Source organism: Athalia rosae, chromosome 1, assembly GCF_917208135.1.
Source record: "Athalia rosae chromosome 1, iyAthRosa1.1, whole genome shotgun sequence".
Classification (NCBI taxonomy): domain Eukaryota; kingdom Metazoa; phylum Arthropoda; class Insecta; order Hymenoptera; family Athaliidae; genus Athalia; species Athalia rosae.
The window spans coordinates 5831655-5850132 of NC_064026.1; the positions used below are offsets into that span (position 1 = coordinate 5831655).

The following is an 18478-nucleotide window of genomic DNA, read 5'->3' on the forward strand; positions in this document are numbered from 1 at the left end:
TTTTTCAACTTCTGCTTTTTATCGCACGCTCAGCCAATTCGCCTCGTGTTTAGCGAACTTTCCCATGCGAGTATACGTTGCCTCGGCGAAAACGTGTCGGAAAATTTTGTTATATTTTTACTTTTCTTCTCACAATTTTCAGACACATTTCCGATTTTTCAATTTATCAAGCAATGAACCACAGATTCCGCTATGCTTACGTACCGCACATATACCTATATCCATTATTCACATCTCGCGAAAGTGCAAAGCCGTTCGCAATAGGTATGTGTACGTGTGGCTCCTATACCCGGAGGCGTATTTCCTCTAACGATGGTTTCGGGGCTAAAAAATTTCCGTCAAAGTCGCTCAGTTTAGAGTAACGTGTGCACGCACGTGTGTAACCCACATCGTACGCAGAGACCCCGTGTATACACCCCGTACGAAATAGATAGTGGAAGTTGCATAAATTTCCATATCGTAAGGCGAAACCGCTGTTATTTGTATCCCGTCAGATGCTCCCGTGAAATGTGTTTGATACATTGTTTGATCTCGTCTTATGTACGTACGTTAGGTGCGCGAGGGAAGGGTTCGTCGTCCACACGAGCAAACGCTGCACACGGACGAATTTAGATATCACCCAGATTAGATCGAAGATATTCCGGTATCAACGCTTCGGATCGGCCATATGCACCGCGGGCCTCGTGGATATACGCGCACTTAGCGGTCCCTCAGGAGGTCAAATTCACAAATTCAAATCAATCGATCAGCCACTTTATACACACCCCGGACCTGGATGTCTTGGCGCCTACTTCGTCATGTACTACGCCCAACAAAGGACTCGAGCTAATTTCCAGGAGGGCGGGGGGGTGGAAAAGCTGCTTTGCTTATCTGCTTTGCAAAAAACTTGTTCTCTTTTCCTCGCATCGTGTGATCTTTGTGGGGCGAAAAAAATTAGTTTCTTTCTAAAATCGTCGACTATTCTGAACTGAAATTATTATTATTTTTTTTCATTTTTTAATGTACTTTTGAAAGTATGTGAAAAATTTTTCGAGATACGGGAGCCTTTGTGGGGCGAAAAGAGCGTCCTCCGCGATTCCCCCCCCCCCCCCTTTCCGCACCGTTCGTCGGTCCAACCTCTATAATTTCCGGGCTTTGGTGTGTTACGTGTATATATTGTGCAGCGGTGGTATCCACGTGGACGTACACAGTACCTAGTTTGTTGGCGGCAAGTGTGACAGATTTCGACCACGCCTCACCGATCTGGTGGGCTCCCTTCGGATCTAGTTTTCCTGTCCTTCGTGACGGCGATGCAGGGCTCCTGCCTCGTCTTCTGCGACCCCATCCGGCAGCCCTCGCTGGATTCAGGACCTCCCCGATGTCGTTTCAATTCTCTGTACCTATAAGCGTACTCCAGATGTATATAGATGTAATAGGTATATACCTATATACTGGATATATAAATATACATCGGGCAGCTTTGATGTGCGTTTAGGGTCGCCCTTGAGTAGTGAATAAATTGTGAGTTTTAAAAGTGCCTCCAGGATCTAGAGAACATCCATACCAAGGTCAAGGAACGGAACCTCCGCGATAAGAAATTATTTCGATTATTAATTTACAAAGTAAGGGGTTGCGCCACCATCATCACGACGACGCTTCTCTCGAACATTTATGCATTTTCTACTTATACAAGAATCGATAAATTGACCGTTTTTCAGCGGTGAATTTTTTTTTTCATTCCACGTCTTCGTGATTGAAACGAGTCCTTTTTTTTTTTTTTGTCTTCGTTAGATCAAAAAGTTGAAAATTCAGAGGACCCTAATTTTTTGTGCGTAGGGTTGAACGAATCGGAGTGAATGGCACAGTAGCCACGGGTAATAACGGATTGAAGTAAGTTGTTCGTTGACGTAAAGGCGTGACCCGCAACGCTATGCGGCCACGTGCGGACAATTTATAGAATGCGCGTTGCACGCGTCCGCTAATAAGACCGTGTCAAAATATTGTACCCCTCTCGAATAGGCCAATTTTGGTTACAATTCGATACCACCCAGTAAAACCGCCCATCCGTTTTTTATGCTCGCATACAAATCCGCAACGATTCTGAGGTGCGAGAGAATAATAAAACCGCCCATCCAAAGGGTATATGTATAGTTTCTATACCTTTTGTGCAATTCTAATGAATTAATCGATAATTTATCATCCGTATTCACGACGTAGGGCACGCTTTTCCAACTCCAACTTTTTAAACGGCACCGTTATTCCGATTCATTTGAATAGTTGGCAGATCCGCTTCCGTTCCGATGAAGTACATCGAGAATTTACTAACTTAATTGTATGACCGTCGCGTGCCCCGATGACCCGATATTCGGATGAACTTTTTCAAAAAACTTTTTCGAAAACTTTCAGCTGCGTTAAGGTTGATTTTTCCTGATTTACAAAACCTTCGGGCCCGAAACAATCAATCGACGAACCCATCGAGTTTCTTTCAACTTTTTTGAGGGGGTAGAAAACTAACAATAGCTTCTTTCAACCGATCTCATTGGCGAGTGACGTATTCTTGTTGTAAGACGCTAGACGGTACCAAAAATCTCGCGTATGAACAAAAATCGGTAACTTTGGGATTCTCTTGAAGCTGTTTAATGTATATACACATGCCTTTGCCCCGAGGGTGAAGAGGTACGTAGCATGAGAGTTATCCTTTTTGACATATACGTGTACTATGCGCGTATATTGTGTACATATCGTACCTGTATCGTACCTGTACGTAGGATACATACATGTACGTTATGCGGGGGGGGGGGGGGTTCACGCATCCTGCACGTCGAACGAAGTGATCGATTTTTGTTACACCTCCGCCTTCTATTCCCCCACCTTATCATTCTGATCCTCGTTCTACCGCCACCATCTCCACCCCCGCCCCCTCCTACTCCTACTCCATTCCATCCCTGACTTCACCTCCGCCTCCAGCAGCGTGCTCGGTACCAACCCCAAAGAAACCCTCGTTCACCAACTCCATATACCATCGCCATCCTCCTTCTCTTGATTCCGCTTTCGTCCCGCTTTCGTTGACTCACCCTCCTTTTTTCTCCTCTCCCTCTGTACCTCGCCAACTTCCAACTTCCAACTCCCACACCCCCCGTTTCCCCATTCGCCCGTTCGCCCGTTCCCTTATTTTCCTTTTCCTCCAGTCCCTGTGCTTTTGCCGCTTCTCTTTCTCCTCGTCGTCGACCATCTCTACGTCCGTTGCGAATCCCTCTTCGGTACTCGCAGTACACCATCCGCGTCCCGGCGCTCTCCTAGGTAATCGGATTTGGCGTCGCTACGTTTTTGTTTCAGAGTAGTACGTGACGCTTCCGCCATCAGCGCCACCGGCTCTCTCTCTCTTATTCTTTCATAAAACTGTGGAAAAGAGGCATGCGAAACAACACGACGGTTGAGGGATGGTGTATACCTTAGAAAAGAATTCTTTCGCGAGAAAACGAACGAACGAACGAACGAACGAACGAACGAACCAGCCTGCGAAAACGAAAACGAAAACGAAAACGAATCGCGAAAAGCAGAGTGGGAAGATCCGACCCAGGATCGCGGAACCTTCCACCCCATTCGCCAAATATAATTGTTTACCAGATGAGAAAAAATAAATAACAAAAAATTCCTCCCCAATAAAATCCAGCGATCCGATATCTGACCTCAACTTCGAACATCTCTCATCTCCCGCAACTGCCTCGGCTCGGAATTAATTGTCTCCGTACGAACAAGCGCCCGATTCTAAGGAAGAAAAAAAAAACTTAAAATTAATTCCATCGCATCAAACCTCCTGGAGTCTCGCGATTTCCATCGGTTGTCGCGGCGGCCAAACTTTGACGAGGTTCAACGATAGTAAAATAATAACTATTGAGGTCACCCGTTAGATTTTGCGTTTCAACGTCGGTTGCTGGGGCTGACGACGGTCTCTGGGCTTCCATTAAAAAGTTGTTAAACGTCGCCCGACGGCACCCCGCGGCAAATTGGAAACTCCGTCGCAAGTCTTGTTCGCTGCTCGCCGGTCCTCTTTCGCATATACCTATATGCACGTATATAATGTACACATAAATATATATATACATACACATTGTATATAGTTGGACATGTATTCCGTTCACACATACCACGGAGAGATAGCGGTAGACGTAGATATACCTCATCTACGAGATAGTGATATCGGATTAATTATTCACAGCTGCAATATTTTGATCAAGGAGCAGAGCTTTTACCATCATAATAATACTCCTTCTTCATTCCAAAACTAAAATGGCGGGTCGTTATACACGCTGACATGTAGTATAAAACTATTAAACAGATAAATTGAAAGGATCGAAATTGAAACCGTAATTAATTTTTAAATATTTTCCCTCGACGCGAGGGTCGTATTAATATTACGATAAACTTTACTCCGAGGGATGCGTCGTGGTCGCGTCCCGGTTTTTAATCGTGTGTGTCGAGGTATTCGTGGAAGGACGAGGAAAAAAATTAATTGCAAAAAGAAAAAAAAAAAAAAAAAAAACAGAAAACACGCACACGACGTGCAGCCCGGCCGGTATATCAAAAAAGAAAAAAAAAAAAAACCGCAGGGGAAAATTTCAAATTCTTTTTGGTGTCCTACGAACGCCGCGGTTGCTCCAGTACATAACCGAAGGGGTCAGCTTTCAAGTTATATAACAGGGTTAAGAAAATATTTTAAAAATAATTTTGCACTTAGTCGTTGCCGGCCGCGACGAGCGATTAAGCGGGAGTTTTTAACCACTTTTCTACCCTACTCTTTTAGACGTATTTATCAAAAAAAAAAAAAAAAAAACAGATAAAAAAGAAGGAAGAAGAGGAGAAACAGAAAAAGCGTCGAGGAAAGCTCTACCGTTTGCGGACAAGCTTTTAAGAATTTCTTTTACATTTTTTTCTCAGTTCTAATAAATCAATTTTGGTCGCTTCGAAGCAGGGATCGCGAGCATATTTTTTCTTCATATGTATGTACTATATATATTATACGCGTGTGTATCGTTGCAAAAAATGGCATGCTAGAAAAACCCCGTAAGATTATTGAAATCTCATTCCGTCGAAAGAAGATATATAAATGATGGAGATGTAAAACCGACGCCGCAATTACAATTGTAACGATTGGCGATTATTTGGAAAGCGCCTGTCGAATTGAGAGGGATGATTAGAAAATGGAAAAGAAATGGAAGAAAAAAAAAATCGCGCGGATATCCCGTGTATTGTGGGTGAAACGCGCACGCGGTACAAATGCAATTGGCAACATGGCGTCGGTATTTTGGAATCGTTATACGACCGATAACTCGGATACGATGCGGTTTGGGGGGGAGGAAGGGATGGATATATACATTTCGGCGGACGGGATGACGTACACCGGGACAGGGATGGAGGGCGGCATGTTTAACCATGTGGAAGCTATGAATATATTATTTGACGGGCAGTTTCAATACAAGTCGATCATATAACGTTACAAGCGTTACTGCTGCAAGCCACGCTTGGCGCATCGCTTTGGGCAATTTTCATGCGTCAAAATGCGCGAGGCCAAAATCCGCCATGTACGATATATCCATATTTATCATATTCCACCCCCTCACTTTTTGAATGCAGCGGGGGCGGAAATATAGTTTTCCCTTTTACGGTATAGCGCATAACGGTTGATATGGACGTTGCAGATTTTGCGTTGTTCAGTTTTAGTTTATTTTATTTTATTTATTTTTTTCTCAACCTGATTACAGTCGGCATATTAACGAATCAGGCGGTGATCGTATATACCTACGTCGTATCATGAGCGAGCGGAGAGAAAAAAAAAAATTTTGTAAATCACGCTTGACAACGTCAATTTTGGGCGCACCAGTTAACCGGAAGAGGGCAATTTACCCCGCCGAGAGAAAAATTTCAAACTCGAACTGAAGACAATGCAATCAATGACGCGAAGCCGCGCGCGGTGCTGCTGATCGCGTTTTCTGCTCGTTGGTTCGTATTGGACGATAGGGCGATCGCAGAAGGACCACATGTAGAGATTTTAATGCACTTCGGACCGCCCACGAATATCTGGAGATTCAAATTTATTTTTATTATTATTAGTATTATTATTATTCCGTTTCACTGTCGTATAGTCTATTTTTCTTTTCATCGTTTGCTGGTTTTTTGTAGAACTATACGTCCTATAACTCTCGGACTTCTCGTTTGGATTCAACACCAGCTGAACTAACACATGCGATCAAGTTACCGATTCGATTTCTCGGTTTTCGTATTTTATTTTCAAATAAAAGATATTCGCGATGTGTCGTAAAAAGAAAAAGAATTGATTTTTGAATCATATTTTATCAACCAAATGATCGGTGTACCGCAACTTATTTTTCAAAAAATTTCTTTTTACTAATCATTATATACATATCAGACCCATTTTGGGACAGTCCGATTTGAGCAGATTTTTTTTATAAAATATTCCATTTTTTTTTCTTCCGTTTTCCTCTGAGGCGCGTGACGGCATGGGGGGGGGACCTGTGGAAAAGAAGTCGATCGGGGATTATTTGGGATTGAGAAAATGTGAAAATACATCATTTGTTTCAAGATATATACGTTATTAATAATCCACCATCGAGATAGATTCGCAGAACCCAGAGAAACATCCTCTCCTGTACATTGTTTGCGGCTTGGAATCAATAAAAGCATAGCTTTAGGCTACGGTCGTTGGCATGGCAACCCGGGACCCATCCGCTGTGAGTGCTCAAAAGTTGAGACCCGCCTACCGGAGGATCATCCTCGAATCCTCGAATTTTCAATAAAAAAATTCCCAATTCACGCACAATCATTAAACAAACCCTCGTAGGGCCTCACCGCTGAACAGAATTGTGCCGTCGAAGGATACGTTCGAAGTTGGGCCAAATCCTCCTCATGAGATTCCGGGGCCTTTTTTCCCGATTCTCGCGTAAATTCATTATTTGCAATTTATATTTTACCCCTATTTGTTTATTTTTATTTATTATAATTTTTTCATGAAAGTTTCGGCACTTACGCGTGAATTATGATTGAGACAATTCGCGAAGAATGATATTCTCCCAACCCCCCAGCGAGGGGTGAGGGGCGGCCCCTGCAATTTTTGGCAGAGAATTTTTTAACGACCCTAATTAATTCGCAGCGAACGTGCAGAAGAAGACTGTCAAAAAGTTACTCAACGAATACTTAAGAAGAATCGCTACGTGACTTCGAGGAAACTAATTAACTCATTTTCTGCAGTAGCAAAGACGACCTGCAGCGCACGAATTGTGGAGGTAAATCGACCAAACGGATAATCTGAAGTTTCTTAACTTCCCCGCGTTCCTATAAAAATTAGTAACATAGTTGTTTAGTTTTTATAAGTATCATCACGGAGTAAAAAAAAGTGTACGAAAAAGCGCGGGACCTTTGCGCGAGATTCGAATCATCGCAAGAATATTTGAAGACAAGGTTCCAACAATGGCGACGGTGAACCCCTGGACAGTCCAGTCAATTTTCAAAATAGTCTACGAGAACCGGATGAACACAAAATGCTTCCATCATAAAATGGCCACATTCCGGCCTTGAGTTCTGTCTAAAAATGAATGAGAATTTTTTTTCAATGTCAGAACAAATAATGTTTCCCGCTATCATCGCGAAGAATGCGGATATACGTAATTCCACAAACGATCGACGGTCTGTATTTAGTTATAAACTTATAAACCGCAGTAACGCTAATTGTATACTGCAGCGTTTAATGTAATCTATTCGAGTAGCTATAAGCTAAGGGGTTGCAGACTCATTCAATTTGCCGATCAAAATAGACTCCGCCTGTCTCTGCAACGAAATGCAAAGCCGATTTCGTGGATTAACGAAACATGAAAAGAATTTCCATTTTTCGAAAAAATAACATTCCCTCGTGTGTGCTATCCGATACAGGTATCATTCGACACCGGGGGAAATAATCTGTTGGAACAATCGAAGCATTGTTATCCCGTAACAAAGGGGATGAAAAAGACATTTCAAATCTGACGATGAAAAAGTTGAGCAAATAATATTTCCCTGAATGCGATTTTTGGTTTTCTGATATTGTTTTGTCGCTCGTTCGTCAAAATAATTCTGCGTTTTTGAGAGTTGAAGTATTGGAAGATTAATCGTTAGCCGGGTATAAATTGATCACAGTCTATTTCAATTATACCGAAGATCCTGAAAACCGATTCATCGGTCTCGGTTTTCCTTCGACCCTCAAATAGGATCCATTTTTATTTCTCCATATGTGCGAATTTATAAATGAGGCGTGTTTTATGGAAATGAAAATATAGAAATCTGAGCAGGTTCCTTCTCGAGCTTTAGCACCCTACCGATGATATTCAGGATCTCCAACGTGGAAGTTTAGTTTTTGCCTCAGAGCGCGGGCGCGTGGTTTTGATACGCAGACTCGGTTAAAACGTCGATAATCACCAGCTTTTGCTCTGGTCCTTGCGAAAGCTCGGAGCAAAACACAGAGGAAATATACTCAGGATTCTCATCGGAATTGTCGATAGTTCGTTTATTTATTTCTCATAGATTCCGGAACACGAGACCGAGTCCTCGAAACTGCTGAGGTAAGTTCATCCCCCACTATTTTTATCTGTATATGGATATCGTGATCCGGGATGCTGGGGAGCTTCTTATTCAGTCGTCGCGTGCTTTTGACATAACCTGTTAGTTTCCTCTTCCTGATCCTTCCAGTGCATCATGCTTGCGATGAAAAATATGGAGAAGGGTGACCCCCCCCCCAAAGTACGTCGACGAGTCGGCCTTGTTGCGTGAGATCCGATGCTCCGATAGTCACGGACCTTGATCAAGTGAATCGAATTAAAAATTCAACGACGATATACTCCACTGCTGAGGTTTTGAATTTCAAACGCTACAGATGCACTTTTGCCCGTCACCGCATGAGAATATACAAAGGCACTTTGTGCTGTATGAGAAAAAATGTAGTTGCGGGGGGTATCTACGTATAGCGTAAATTTTTTATTCGGTCGAAATTCGTTAAATTCATACTGAGTATTTTTTTCTGTGTTTTCTTCCGACTTCAGGATTCTGCTAAAGAATCCCAAAATCTGTAAGAACGGAATGCGGAGGGGCAGCCCTTCGAAATCCACATTCTACGCCGCTCTTTATACTCGAGATGTAAAACTACCCTTGCTTGTCCGATAAAAACATATCGGAGTTTCGGAAATCCCCCCGAAATTTCATTTCGTGTCGCGTGCGTTAAAAACGGCGAGATCTTTCGAAGCGCATAGATTACGATCGGAAGCACTCCTCGGTGTTTCCGGTCTCACAAGTCCTGCAGAAGCGGCAGCAGGTCCCGTTTACCGCGTGGTACGGGAGGCACGAAGTAAGTCGCAAGTAAGACGACACAGGTTCGTACAGTATATATGCAGGGTACATATGGGCTCGTTCGATGAATGGACCAAATGATATAAATTATTTATGGATTTCGACACCCGGAGGGAGGAGTTATACAGCTGGGGTGCGCGCCTCTGGGGGTCCACTTGGGGTCCACTCCGAGTCCACTTGCGCTCAAACCCCTCAGGCCCCCTCAACATATGCATTCGCCCCTCTTAAGCCGATAAAATTGATTCCTAACTACCCCAAATCCATGTACTTTTAACACCTACACTGCGCAAATTTGTACATAGAAATCGCGCGTATGAGTGAAATATGGAGGTATAACGACTTCGAGTATTGACAAGAAAGCGTAAACAATATTTCAAGTGGATTTGTAACCTGCGATCGGAATTCCACGTCAAGTTTTTGACGCATCGGCATTCTGTCGGTCCCACGTAGAAGTGGTGTTTTTTTCGAACGCGAATTTCGATCTGCATAGGGGCTAAAAAAAAATACTTATGAAAAACTCGCCTCCTCCAAGTGACACGGTATAATTGAATTCTTTGAATATATTTCAAAACTTGAATCGGCTTCGTCTTTGAATTTTTTATCTGAACATTGAGATTTTTTTTTCCGGAAAAATATTCAAATAGACGGGTGCAGAAGCGATGTTCTATTTCTGAAAAAATTGAAAAATATATTCAAAAGAACGCAAGTTATTTATGCCGCAATTCTGATTATCCGAGCTTTTTTTGACTATTCTGATGCGATGAAAGTAAAATTGATTTTTCACATTTGTCGACAATTTTCATTGACTCCAAATACGCACTGCAGGTAGCCCTAACCAGTAGTACAAAAAATAGAAACACGATAACTAAACAAGCTCCCTGATAGTCGTTGATAAGTATAATAATCCATGGGGTGATCGGGGCCGAGATAGCACCTTGAAAAACATGGTGCAAAGTCCTGGATCCAGAGGGTCTCCGGAAATAGAGCTGGTTTTGTACATCGAAATACATACATACATGCATTCTCCCTCTTCTATTTCGGATCTTGTAACATATTTCCACACCGCGACAGTAGTCCCGACTCCTGGAGCTATAACATGAGTCGTCCTGGACCCCCGGAGTCCAATCTAAATCAATGGCCTTGTGGGTAATCGTATAATAATTACCCTCCACCGCACCACACATCTGTCACCATGGAAGTCTAGTGCTGTTACCACTGGCTGCAGTGTACAGTATGCGATGTGTACCATCATCCATTCCCCCTGCATATTCACGTGTACGTCAGCCGCTTGTCACTGAATAAATCACAGCAGGTCCTATTCTTTGCCTCTTTCGTACATTAATCCTTTGAAATTCATTGCCACCAACTATTGGGACTGAATGTATAATGTTTCATGTTTTTTTCCGAAGTTACAAGAAAACTCTGCAATGTTACACCGACGGGGAATAAAAATTTTACGAAAGAATTCCATTTTCGAAAGTAAATTCTTTTTCCATGTTGTCTGTTTGTTCATAACTTCGAAGCAACTTATTGGATTACCTATGGCGATAGCTGATTTTCGACGCTACTCGCAATCAGATCTGGAATATTCCTGTCAAGTCATTCGAAAAGCGTTCCTCGATAATTTCGGTTTATCAAAATGACGATAAAGATTTCGAACGTGATAAAAACTTGACGGATCCTTATGATATTCTCTTATTTCGAATGATCGCAGATGTTGTTGCCGATACTGTTGGGGGTGATCGTTGACTTTGCGATAGGATTCCGTGGACCACATCATCCCAAAAGCGGAGTATCGCACCATCATTACGCCCCGCAACAAGATGGTTTGAAAATAACGCAGGATACGGAACTGCTTCACGATGCCAGGTAACGTTTTTCGACGTCGCGTCGAAATCCAAATTTCCATTATACAGTTGAAAGGAAATTTTCGTCCCACTTCAAAGATGGTTCATATTTTTACAGCCATTTGAAGGAAGACATGGGTGCCTTAGCGGATCAGATAGATCTCTCGAAGATGTCTGACCAAGAACTGGAGTTCTACTACTTTAAGTATGACGTGATTCGATTAAATTCTGCTCATCTTTGTGGACCATAAATTGATGTAATTATTCACGAAGTGATGAAAATATTCGTCGATCATTGCAGCGTTCATGATATTGACAATAACACGAAGCTAGATGGTTTAGAAATTCTACATGCCCTTCTGCATACTTTGCATCAGCATGAAGGGGACGAGATTGCAATCGATGACGCAACAATGCAGGCCGATCTGGAGGACGAATTGCCCAGAATTATAGGTAAGCAAATTTTCAACAGGTTTTGCGGCTGAATGAGAACAGCAAATTATTATCGAACGTTTTGCCAGCAGTCTTCTCAACTAAACGATGAATGGATGTAAGAACTTATGCTTGGGAATTTTCATCAATTTCCACGCTCTATTCGCAGATCTAATCGACAATGCGCTGGAAGAAGACGATCTAGACAATGACGGGTACTTGGGTTACATCGAGTACGTGCATGGAAGGAAGCGAGATGAGAACGAGCAGGCAAGAAGAGATAAGAAGCTGATAATAACTTAGTATGAGGTTTAGATATCAATTTCAATTATTTTTGGCATCCTCAAATTGGAAACGACCGTTCGATTGAAAGTACATATAATTCCAGGTAAGTTGCCTCTAACGAATATAAACATGGGGTTGAAATATTTTTGAATTTAAATGGACCCAGAGGATCATGGATTGAAAATTTTCATCTATGAAATTGATATTGCGCGAGTAAGACAAAATAGCTGACTCAATTGTGGTCCAATATAATGGCGAGTTCGCCTTTCGTGATACAAGTCAAATTTGATATAATTGGTGTGAACTGAGCGTGTACGGAAGAAAAGTGAAATTGGATAGCGCTCCGATATATTTGCGCCGAAATTTCTCATCCTGTACGATATTGTTGACGCAGTGATCACCAATAAAACACTTGTTTTTTTTTTTTGTTACCTTGTTTTATGTTATTGAACGTATACAGGAACACATAATCGATATAATCATATTCAAAAGTTTTTTGAACTTCCAATTACTGTCATTCTGATAGAGCATACAAAATATTAGTGCTAATAAATTTCTTCCGGAAGTCGGAATGTATATTATTACACACAATAAGAGTACATGAATGTATATCGGAGTAACTTATAATGAATAACTAACCGATCTGATCCAACCCAGAGTAATATGGTGAACATATCTATTACCATGATAATCAACTTACGTCATTTGGTTATGTTTTTTTTCTATTAATTTCATAACCACAAGATTTGCACCACGGGTCTTCGGTAATAAACTCAAATCTTGATCGTACAACTACTTAATTATTGGATAATCGTGTGCGCCTCTAGAAATAGAGCGTGCTAAACTTCACTTAAAACTATTCGTAAGTATAACTCAGTTGAAATGCCGGTTTACGAGAGGCTACGGAGCTTTTCGCTGCGGCAATATTAGTCACATTGTCAACCTTCCCTGAAATATCATCATTATTCTATTACTTCCAATGGTTCGTCTGTGATAAGTATTCCCTTCTCCCAAAGATCTCTCACTACTTGGATCTAGAATGAGAAATATTTGGATTGTAATAAGAAAATTTTGATTATTCGCCTGTTTGAATACCCGAAGAAAATTTACTATAATAAAGGTAGCCGAATATCAATAAGGGGATTGTTATTTTTACCTTGTTGTCTTCGCCTTCTATGGGCAAGTCCTCAACCTTAATATAATTTGGATATTTCTGAATTATTTCCTCTATCGCAGGTGCGAGCTCCGGGGTGATTTCCAAATATTGTAGTTCCAACTCACGATATTCTTTGGAATTTTCGTTCGAATAATACACTCGAAGTCCATCGGGCTCTTGCACCAATCTATAAAGTTTATTATTAGTGGATTATTTTGCTATGACCGGTTTTCTTTTCAACCAAATTCGACGCCACCCACCTTATACATTGAGCTCGAACCAATTTTATTTTTGTATCTGGTTCAATTTCAATTCTGTTCACAATCACTCCACCTTCCGTCATTCTTTCACCATCCTCATACACAGAGCATTCCCTTTCTTCTCCAGTGAGCATCGGAGGCAGAAAATCGTGAATATGCTTCTTTGCCATCTCATCCGCAGCTTTATCCACATCTATGTATTGAACAAGTTTTGATAGAAGATACTGCGTCCTTCTAATAAATTTCGTTCTGTCTATGCTGTCTTTATTGACGTGTGCTAGACCTGCATGCTGAAGGTAATCTAACGGCAGGCCTTCTCGGAATTCTACATCAGTGGCAATTGCTTGCGCTAGCGTTACCGGTACGAGCTGTAATTATTAGAGAAATAATTAATCGATCGGTTACCTTATATCGGATAAAGTTGGTAGTAGCCAACAATTGAATTAAGAAATTGACAACAGGTATCATCCCGTCCTATATTATAATCAAGAAATTCATTTACTTTCTCAAAAAAGTCACCCCAGCTGTTTCTCTGGAAGGTACTCAAGGTTACATGTAAACTATGAGTGTCGTCGATTGTTTCACCCTGGTGTATGGTACCCCTTGGGAAATAAAGCAGGTCACCAGCTTCTAGGACTATATCCATAATTGGGTCCCCAATCTCTGATTGATCAAAGTTATCAGATGACAACCTTGGTAAAAACTCATCATCACTTCTGAAATACGTAAAGAATTTTTCTATTAGTTTCAGTGTATGGCCATTGTCAACTCAATACAAATTCAGTAATTACCGTGGCTTGTAGAGACGCCATCTCTTTTTGCCTTCAATTTGTAATATAAAAGCTTCGATATCGTCATAATGCGGTGCAAATCCCTGAGTGTTTGGAGGAGTCAGATAAGCGTTAGCCCCAACCAAACATCCAAAGTATTCTTGAAGTGTGGCTAGAGGTTTAAAACATTTAACGATTGTGTACACTATTTTGCATAATGAAAAATCCCTTGTCACTTTACTTACCATTTAATACATGCAATTTTGGTATAAAGGTCTGTGGATTCAATAGCCGGACAGAGCAACCATTCATGTAATAGTCCCAGACAACACTTGGCAATGCTCGTCCAATAGGATTATGTGTTTCCCTTTTGCCATCCGAATATGAAGTAACATCAACATTCTTGGTGAATTGCAAGTAATATTTACGCAAAATTGAATCAATCATTGGCGTTGACATCACATGCTTGTAGTACTCCGGCGTATTCCTCTTAATGTACAATGGTGCAATTTCCCAACTCGTTCTGTAATTGCCATTGTATAAGGTTTAAATCAATAGATGCTATGGGATCTCTCGCTGATCACACTAAAGTAGAATGACATAATACTAAGATAATTTACACTATCGATACGTCATTTTACCTATAAAATGTTTCCAATGGTAACGGCGAAATCAACCATTTGAATAGTTTCTTTCCTTGATTGATTGAGTTTGACATTGATTCATCTGAACTCTCCGTTTTTTCATCCTCGGGAGTATCGCTAGCATAGTCAGATTCATGTTCAGGTTCAACTGTTTCTGCTTTGGCTACTGACTTTTTAACTGCTTTTTTTTTGGCTGGAGAATCCTCTACAGATCCATCTTTTGTCACCTTTACTTTGGGTGATTTAGGTGCTTTTTTTTTTAGTTTATTAGTCATTGCTTTGCCTGCCAATTTTCCAGAAGCTGATCTTCTATCTGACACAACCGATGTTAAGTTTCGTGGTGATGATTTAGCACTGCCATTAGATACCCTCTTGACTACTGATTTTCCAGAGCTCGAATTATTTTTCGAAGAGCCTGATAGTGTGTTACGTAGATTCCTTTGCGTAGAAAATCCAGCTACCTTTGGAACTTTTTTCCCTTTCCCATTTGTTAGCACATCCCCGGCCGATGCTGAGCGTTTATGAGATTTTTTCTGAACAGAAGACCCGGCTAAGGTATGACGCTTCTTGGCCGGTTTCGAAGAAAATGCGGTGTCCGAAGTTCGACGCATTTTAGAATATGCCATAAACGCTGATAACTGTGTGGATGTATCGCCCATCTAAATAATGACTGAAATAACATCAATTTGTAGGGGAGTTAGATTAACCCCTTGTATAGATTCAGAACTTTGTGTCTGTTAATCTCTTTGGTGCGGTATGAGGTCAAGTTGCCAACAATTTCTAGGTTAAAATCGTCTTTGAACATCAAAATCCTAAATTCGTAAATTCTAATGCACAGAATATTTTCAACGTACGTCACGTACTCACTTATTATTCCTCAATATTTAATTCTTGTTTAGCACTTACCCCCTGATAAAAATACGATTAGCGTGTAAGATTACTGTTCAATGTCTGCGAATCTAACGAAACATGAAGACTGATGAAAACGAAAACCGGCTTCGTTGACCTGCGTGTCGTTTTCCTTTTCAATGGCTCCCGCATGAAGTTAAAAATGCTACCGGCATTCTACACGCAGACAGGCAATGGTGTAGGTTCAAGCCCTGGCGGGAAACATGTATGAATTAAATGGGATTTAATAACGCTTTCGACCTTGTGCTTTTGATGCTTTATTAAAAAATTACAATGTTATATTATGAGAAATCGGAGAAGTGATGCGTCAATTGAACATATTTCTAATCAAGGATGACCGTACAATCTCCGTAGACCTAATAATGTTACGCACTTTGGAGAAAATTATTAATATTCTCTTTCTTGCAGGTATATTGCGGCGGACATTGTTTTGCTGTTCCGTATTCTATTGCTTTTTTCAACTCTGATACCATCTTCACGTAATTCGTGTCGACTTTAAAAGACCTGAAATAAGTAAGGAAGTATGTCAGTCTCGAATTAAAAGAATATTCCAACAATTTTTTTTGGTCCTCTATTTAGAATCGGGACTTCCTTGCTCTTTCTTATTTGTTCTCTTTGGACCGCAATATTTTGTCCGTTCAAAAATAATTTCGAATGAGGTAAAATACATACTCTGGCATAAAGCGAATGGCTTGTAAAATCATTTCTGCAGCTCCCAAATATTCCTTAGCTTTGTGAGGAACCTCACAGGCTGCTCTATAGAGGCAGTTCTCTCCAAGAAGGTAGCCGAGGGCCAAAGCTATTTCACTCTCGGTAACGATAGATTCTGTGTTGAAAATCAGATCACGCACAAATTTGAATGAATTATGATCGTAATTATAGAACAAAAAATCATGTAACAACCTTCGTCCACCTCCCGGGCTTTGAATCCATGATGTCCCATGTATCCAGCTCCAAATACGACCGCCTTCAGCACCAAGAGAACGAGCAAACTCGATAAATTCAAGCTGAGTACCTGAAAAATTTTTCAAATTTGTACAACGAACGTATTCAGACTAGATACCGTACTAATAATTAGGTACGCCAATACCTGACTGTTTGACGAAGATCTTTGGATGAGTTCTTTCGCAACCTCTGCGAGCATTGAACCGACCTGAACCCCTCGTTCTTTTTCGAATTTTTTTTCTTGGGGCCAAGCAAAACATGTTGATGAAATCAATCCAACGAGGATGAGAAATCGAATGGAGTTGAACATTTTTACGATATATTGTAGATTGATGACCACTCTCTTCGTTAAAATCTCCAGGATCTAGAAGACTCGATAGGTTGAAATTTACACTGTACAAAATCTTAAAATATATGAACATGTATTTAAATTGAATATAAATTTTGGCTCTTATATTGTGGAAATTCCTTGACATACCAGACAAACTGACAATGAGACAAATTAGCGTACAGCTATTTCATTCCGGATGCAATAGATTGTTACGAATAAAAATCAAACTAAAAAATACCGATGTTCAAATCTTACACGACGTCGTTGCCGGATCGGGGAAAAAATTTTACTCTAAGTCTTTGGTTGAAAACATGAGACTTTATCAACTTTTACCATTATTATGTTTACTTTATAAGCCCGGCTTTCCCACCATTTCCATGAGATTCGCCAACCGTCCAAAGCATTGTTTTCTATCTCACTATGCGAATGCTACAATTATCCGAATTATTGTCCCTGGTAATGTCGAGTTCATTGTATGTTTGGCCCTAACGCAAACGCTTTCTGCAGTTTAATAGGGCCACTTTCATTTAGCCGGAAATAAGTGGAGAAAACGCAAGTTTCTTCCTCTGACAGACGCGTTCCTTTGTCTTCTTTTCGCTAATGTCTGTATTTTTTCTCTCCTGTAAAAGATGTCACCGTTATACTTTCAGGTTCATCTTTTAGAATTTCAGTTTCTGCAGTTAGTTAACCACACGTGTGTAGATTATATCAAATTACTGTTCCAAGATGGTCAAGTTAAATCGGTGATACTTCTATGGAGAATTTGTGAATCGCTTCAAAGAACTCGCTCAAGTACCCGTATAAATATGCGCTGATATGAACACGGGAGAATTTAACGCGCGTATATGACGCGATAAACGCGTTACTATTTTAATTTTGAATATGTCCCCCAGATGCACGGTCCTTGTTTTCCCTAATAATTCTCGATTTAATTATTTATAACAATTACGCGAATAATTAAAAAATTCTTGCGGGAGATAAAATACTTATGGAAAAAAATATCTGTATCTGTATCGTTGAGAGTGTTTATTCTACTTTCAACGTCTAAGTGGCGTTCATTTCATTTCGTTATTACGGTTCCATATTGTTTCACGATTACTAATCAATTATTGAATCTAAATCTATCATTGGTATTGCATGTATTCGTGATTATTATCGAATTTTAAATTACATCTCTCGACTCGCTAAGTGGAGGATATTAATTTCGAATTGACTTTCTCGCTGTAATGGACTGAAGTCGAAATCAGGAAGTCACTCTTCTTAGACTCTTTTTAGACCTTGAAACGCTTACCAGATTCAAACCGAATTTACTGACATTAGATATTTACGTTATCTATAGTTGAACGTAATTGACTTTCGAACCCAATTACGCTACTCAACCCGTTGACTCATACAATTCTCAACCATTGACACGCTTGGACGAATATTTCAATAGTCCCGGGGAATACGAACTCCAATATCATCCGCGAGAGCACGGCGAGAATGAGGATGATCTTCATGATCTCTGACAGAAGAGTCCATAAACTAGCG

At 40.7% G+C, this 18478-nt stretch overlaps 3 protein-coding genes across 15 annotated transcripts in view; 1 reads left to right on the plus strand and 2 right to left on the minus strand.

The window, feature by feature from the left end:
- The window catches only part of LOC105688284 (multiple coagulation factor deficiency protein 2 homolog), a 61055-nt gene extending 48659 nt beyond the window's left edge, over positions 1 to 12396 (plus strand). For 9 of the 12 annotated variants that reach the window (XM_048655092.1, XM_048655107.1, XM_048655076.1 and 6 more), the window contains 4 exons: positions 11084 to 11238; positions 11335 to 11421; positions 11518 to 11669; positions 11818 to 12396. In XM_048655092.1, coding sequence (XP_048511049.1) covers positions 11084 to 11238; positions 11335 to 11421; positions 11518 to 11669; positions 11818 to 11951 — 528 coding nt within the window. In that variant the 3' untranslated portion in view covers positions 11952 to 12396. Of the gene's footprint in view, positions 1 to 7613; positions 8589 to 11083; positions 11239 to 11334; positions 11422 to 11517; positions 11670 to 11817 lie in introns of those variants that run through there. The other 3 variants (XM_048655116.1, XM_048655112.1, XM_048655122.1) reach the window with 3 other exon arrangements.
- A 76-nt stretch (positions 12397 to 12472) lies between these two features.
- On the minus strand, positions 12473 to 15815 carry LOC105688272 (ribosomal oxygenase 1). The gene is made up of 8 exons (XM_012404434.3): positions 15670 to 15815; positions 14761 to 15433; positions 14365 to 14642; positions 14141 to 14291; positions 13852 to 14065; positions 13350 to 13717; positions 13090 to 13276; positions 12473 to 12967 (listed from the first exon to the last, which is right to left on the minus strand). Exons 2-8 carry the CDS (start codon positions 15420 to 15422, stop codon positions 12896 to 12898), a joined length of 1932 nt encoding a protein of 643 aa, XP_012259857.2. The 5' UTR covers positions 15423 to 15433; positions 15670 to 15815; the 3' UTR covers positions 12473 to 12895.
- Positions 15816 to 15960: 145 nt separating this feature from the next.
- On the minus strand, positions 15961 to 18402 carry LOC105687924. 2 transcript variants are annotated; one of them, XM_048655165.1, is made up of 5 exons: positions 17096 to 18402; positions 16763 to 16981; positions 16576 to 16687; positions 16345 to 16498; positions 15961 to 16176 (listed from the first exon to the last, which is right to left on the minus strand). In XM_048655165.1, exons 2-5 carry the CDS (start codon positions 16925 to 16927, stop codon positions 16038 to 16040), a joined length of 570 nt encoding a protein of 189 aa, XP_048511122.1. In that variant the 5' UTR covers positions 16928 to 16981; positions 17096 to 18402; the 3' UTR covers positions 15961 to 16037. The 2 variants fall into 2 exon arrangements, with proteins under 2 accessions (XP_048511122.1, XP_012259329.1); XM_012403906.2 differs by having other exon boundaries at positions 16763 to 18402.
- Between the last annotated feature and the right edge of the window lie 76 nt (positions 18403 to 18478).

Bases quoted from the DNA above. Each gene is read 5' to 3' on its own strand.
- LOC105688272 (XM_012404434.3), bottom strand. From the start codon at position 15,422: ATGGGCGATACATCCACACAGTTATCAGCGTTTATGGCATATTCTAAA. The intron at 14,643-14,760 runs GTAAAATGACGT...TGGCAATTACAG, and splicing joins CCATTGGAAACATTTTATAG to AACGAGTTGGGAAATTGCAC. The intron at 14,292-14,364 runs GTAAGTAAAGTG...TTAAACCTCTAG, and splicing joins AAAATTGCATGTATTAAATG to CCACACTTCAAGAATACTTT.
- LOC105687924 (XM_048655165.1), bottom strand. From the start codon at position 16,927: ATGTTCAACTCCATTCGATTTCTCATCCTCGTTGGATTGATTTCATCA. The intron at 16,688-16,762 runs GTATTGGCGTAC...AAAATTTTTCAG, and splicing joins GATCTTCGTCAAACAGTCAG to GTACTCAGCTTGAATTTATC. The intron at 16,499-16,575 runs GTTGTTACATGA...TTTTCAACACAG, and splicing joins AGCCCGGGAGGTGGACGAAG to AATCTATCGTTACCGAGAGT.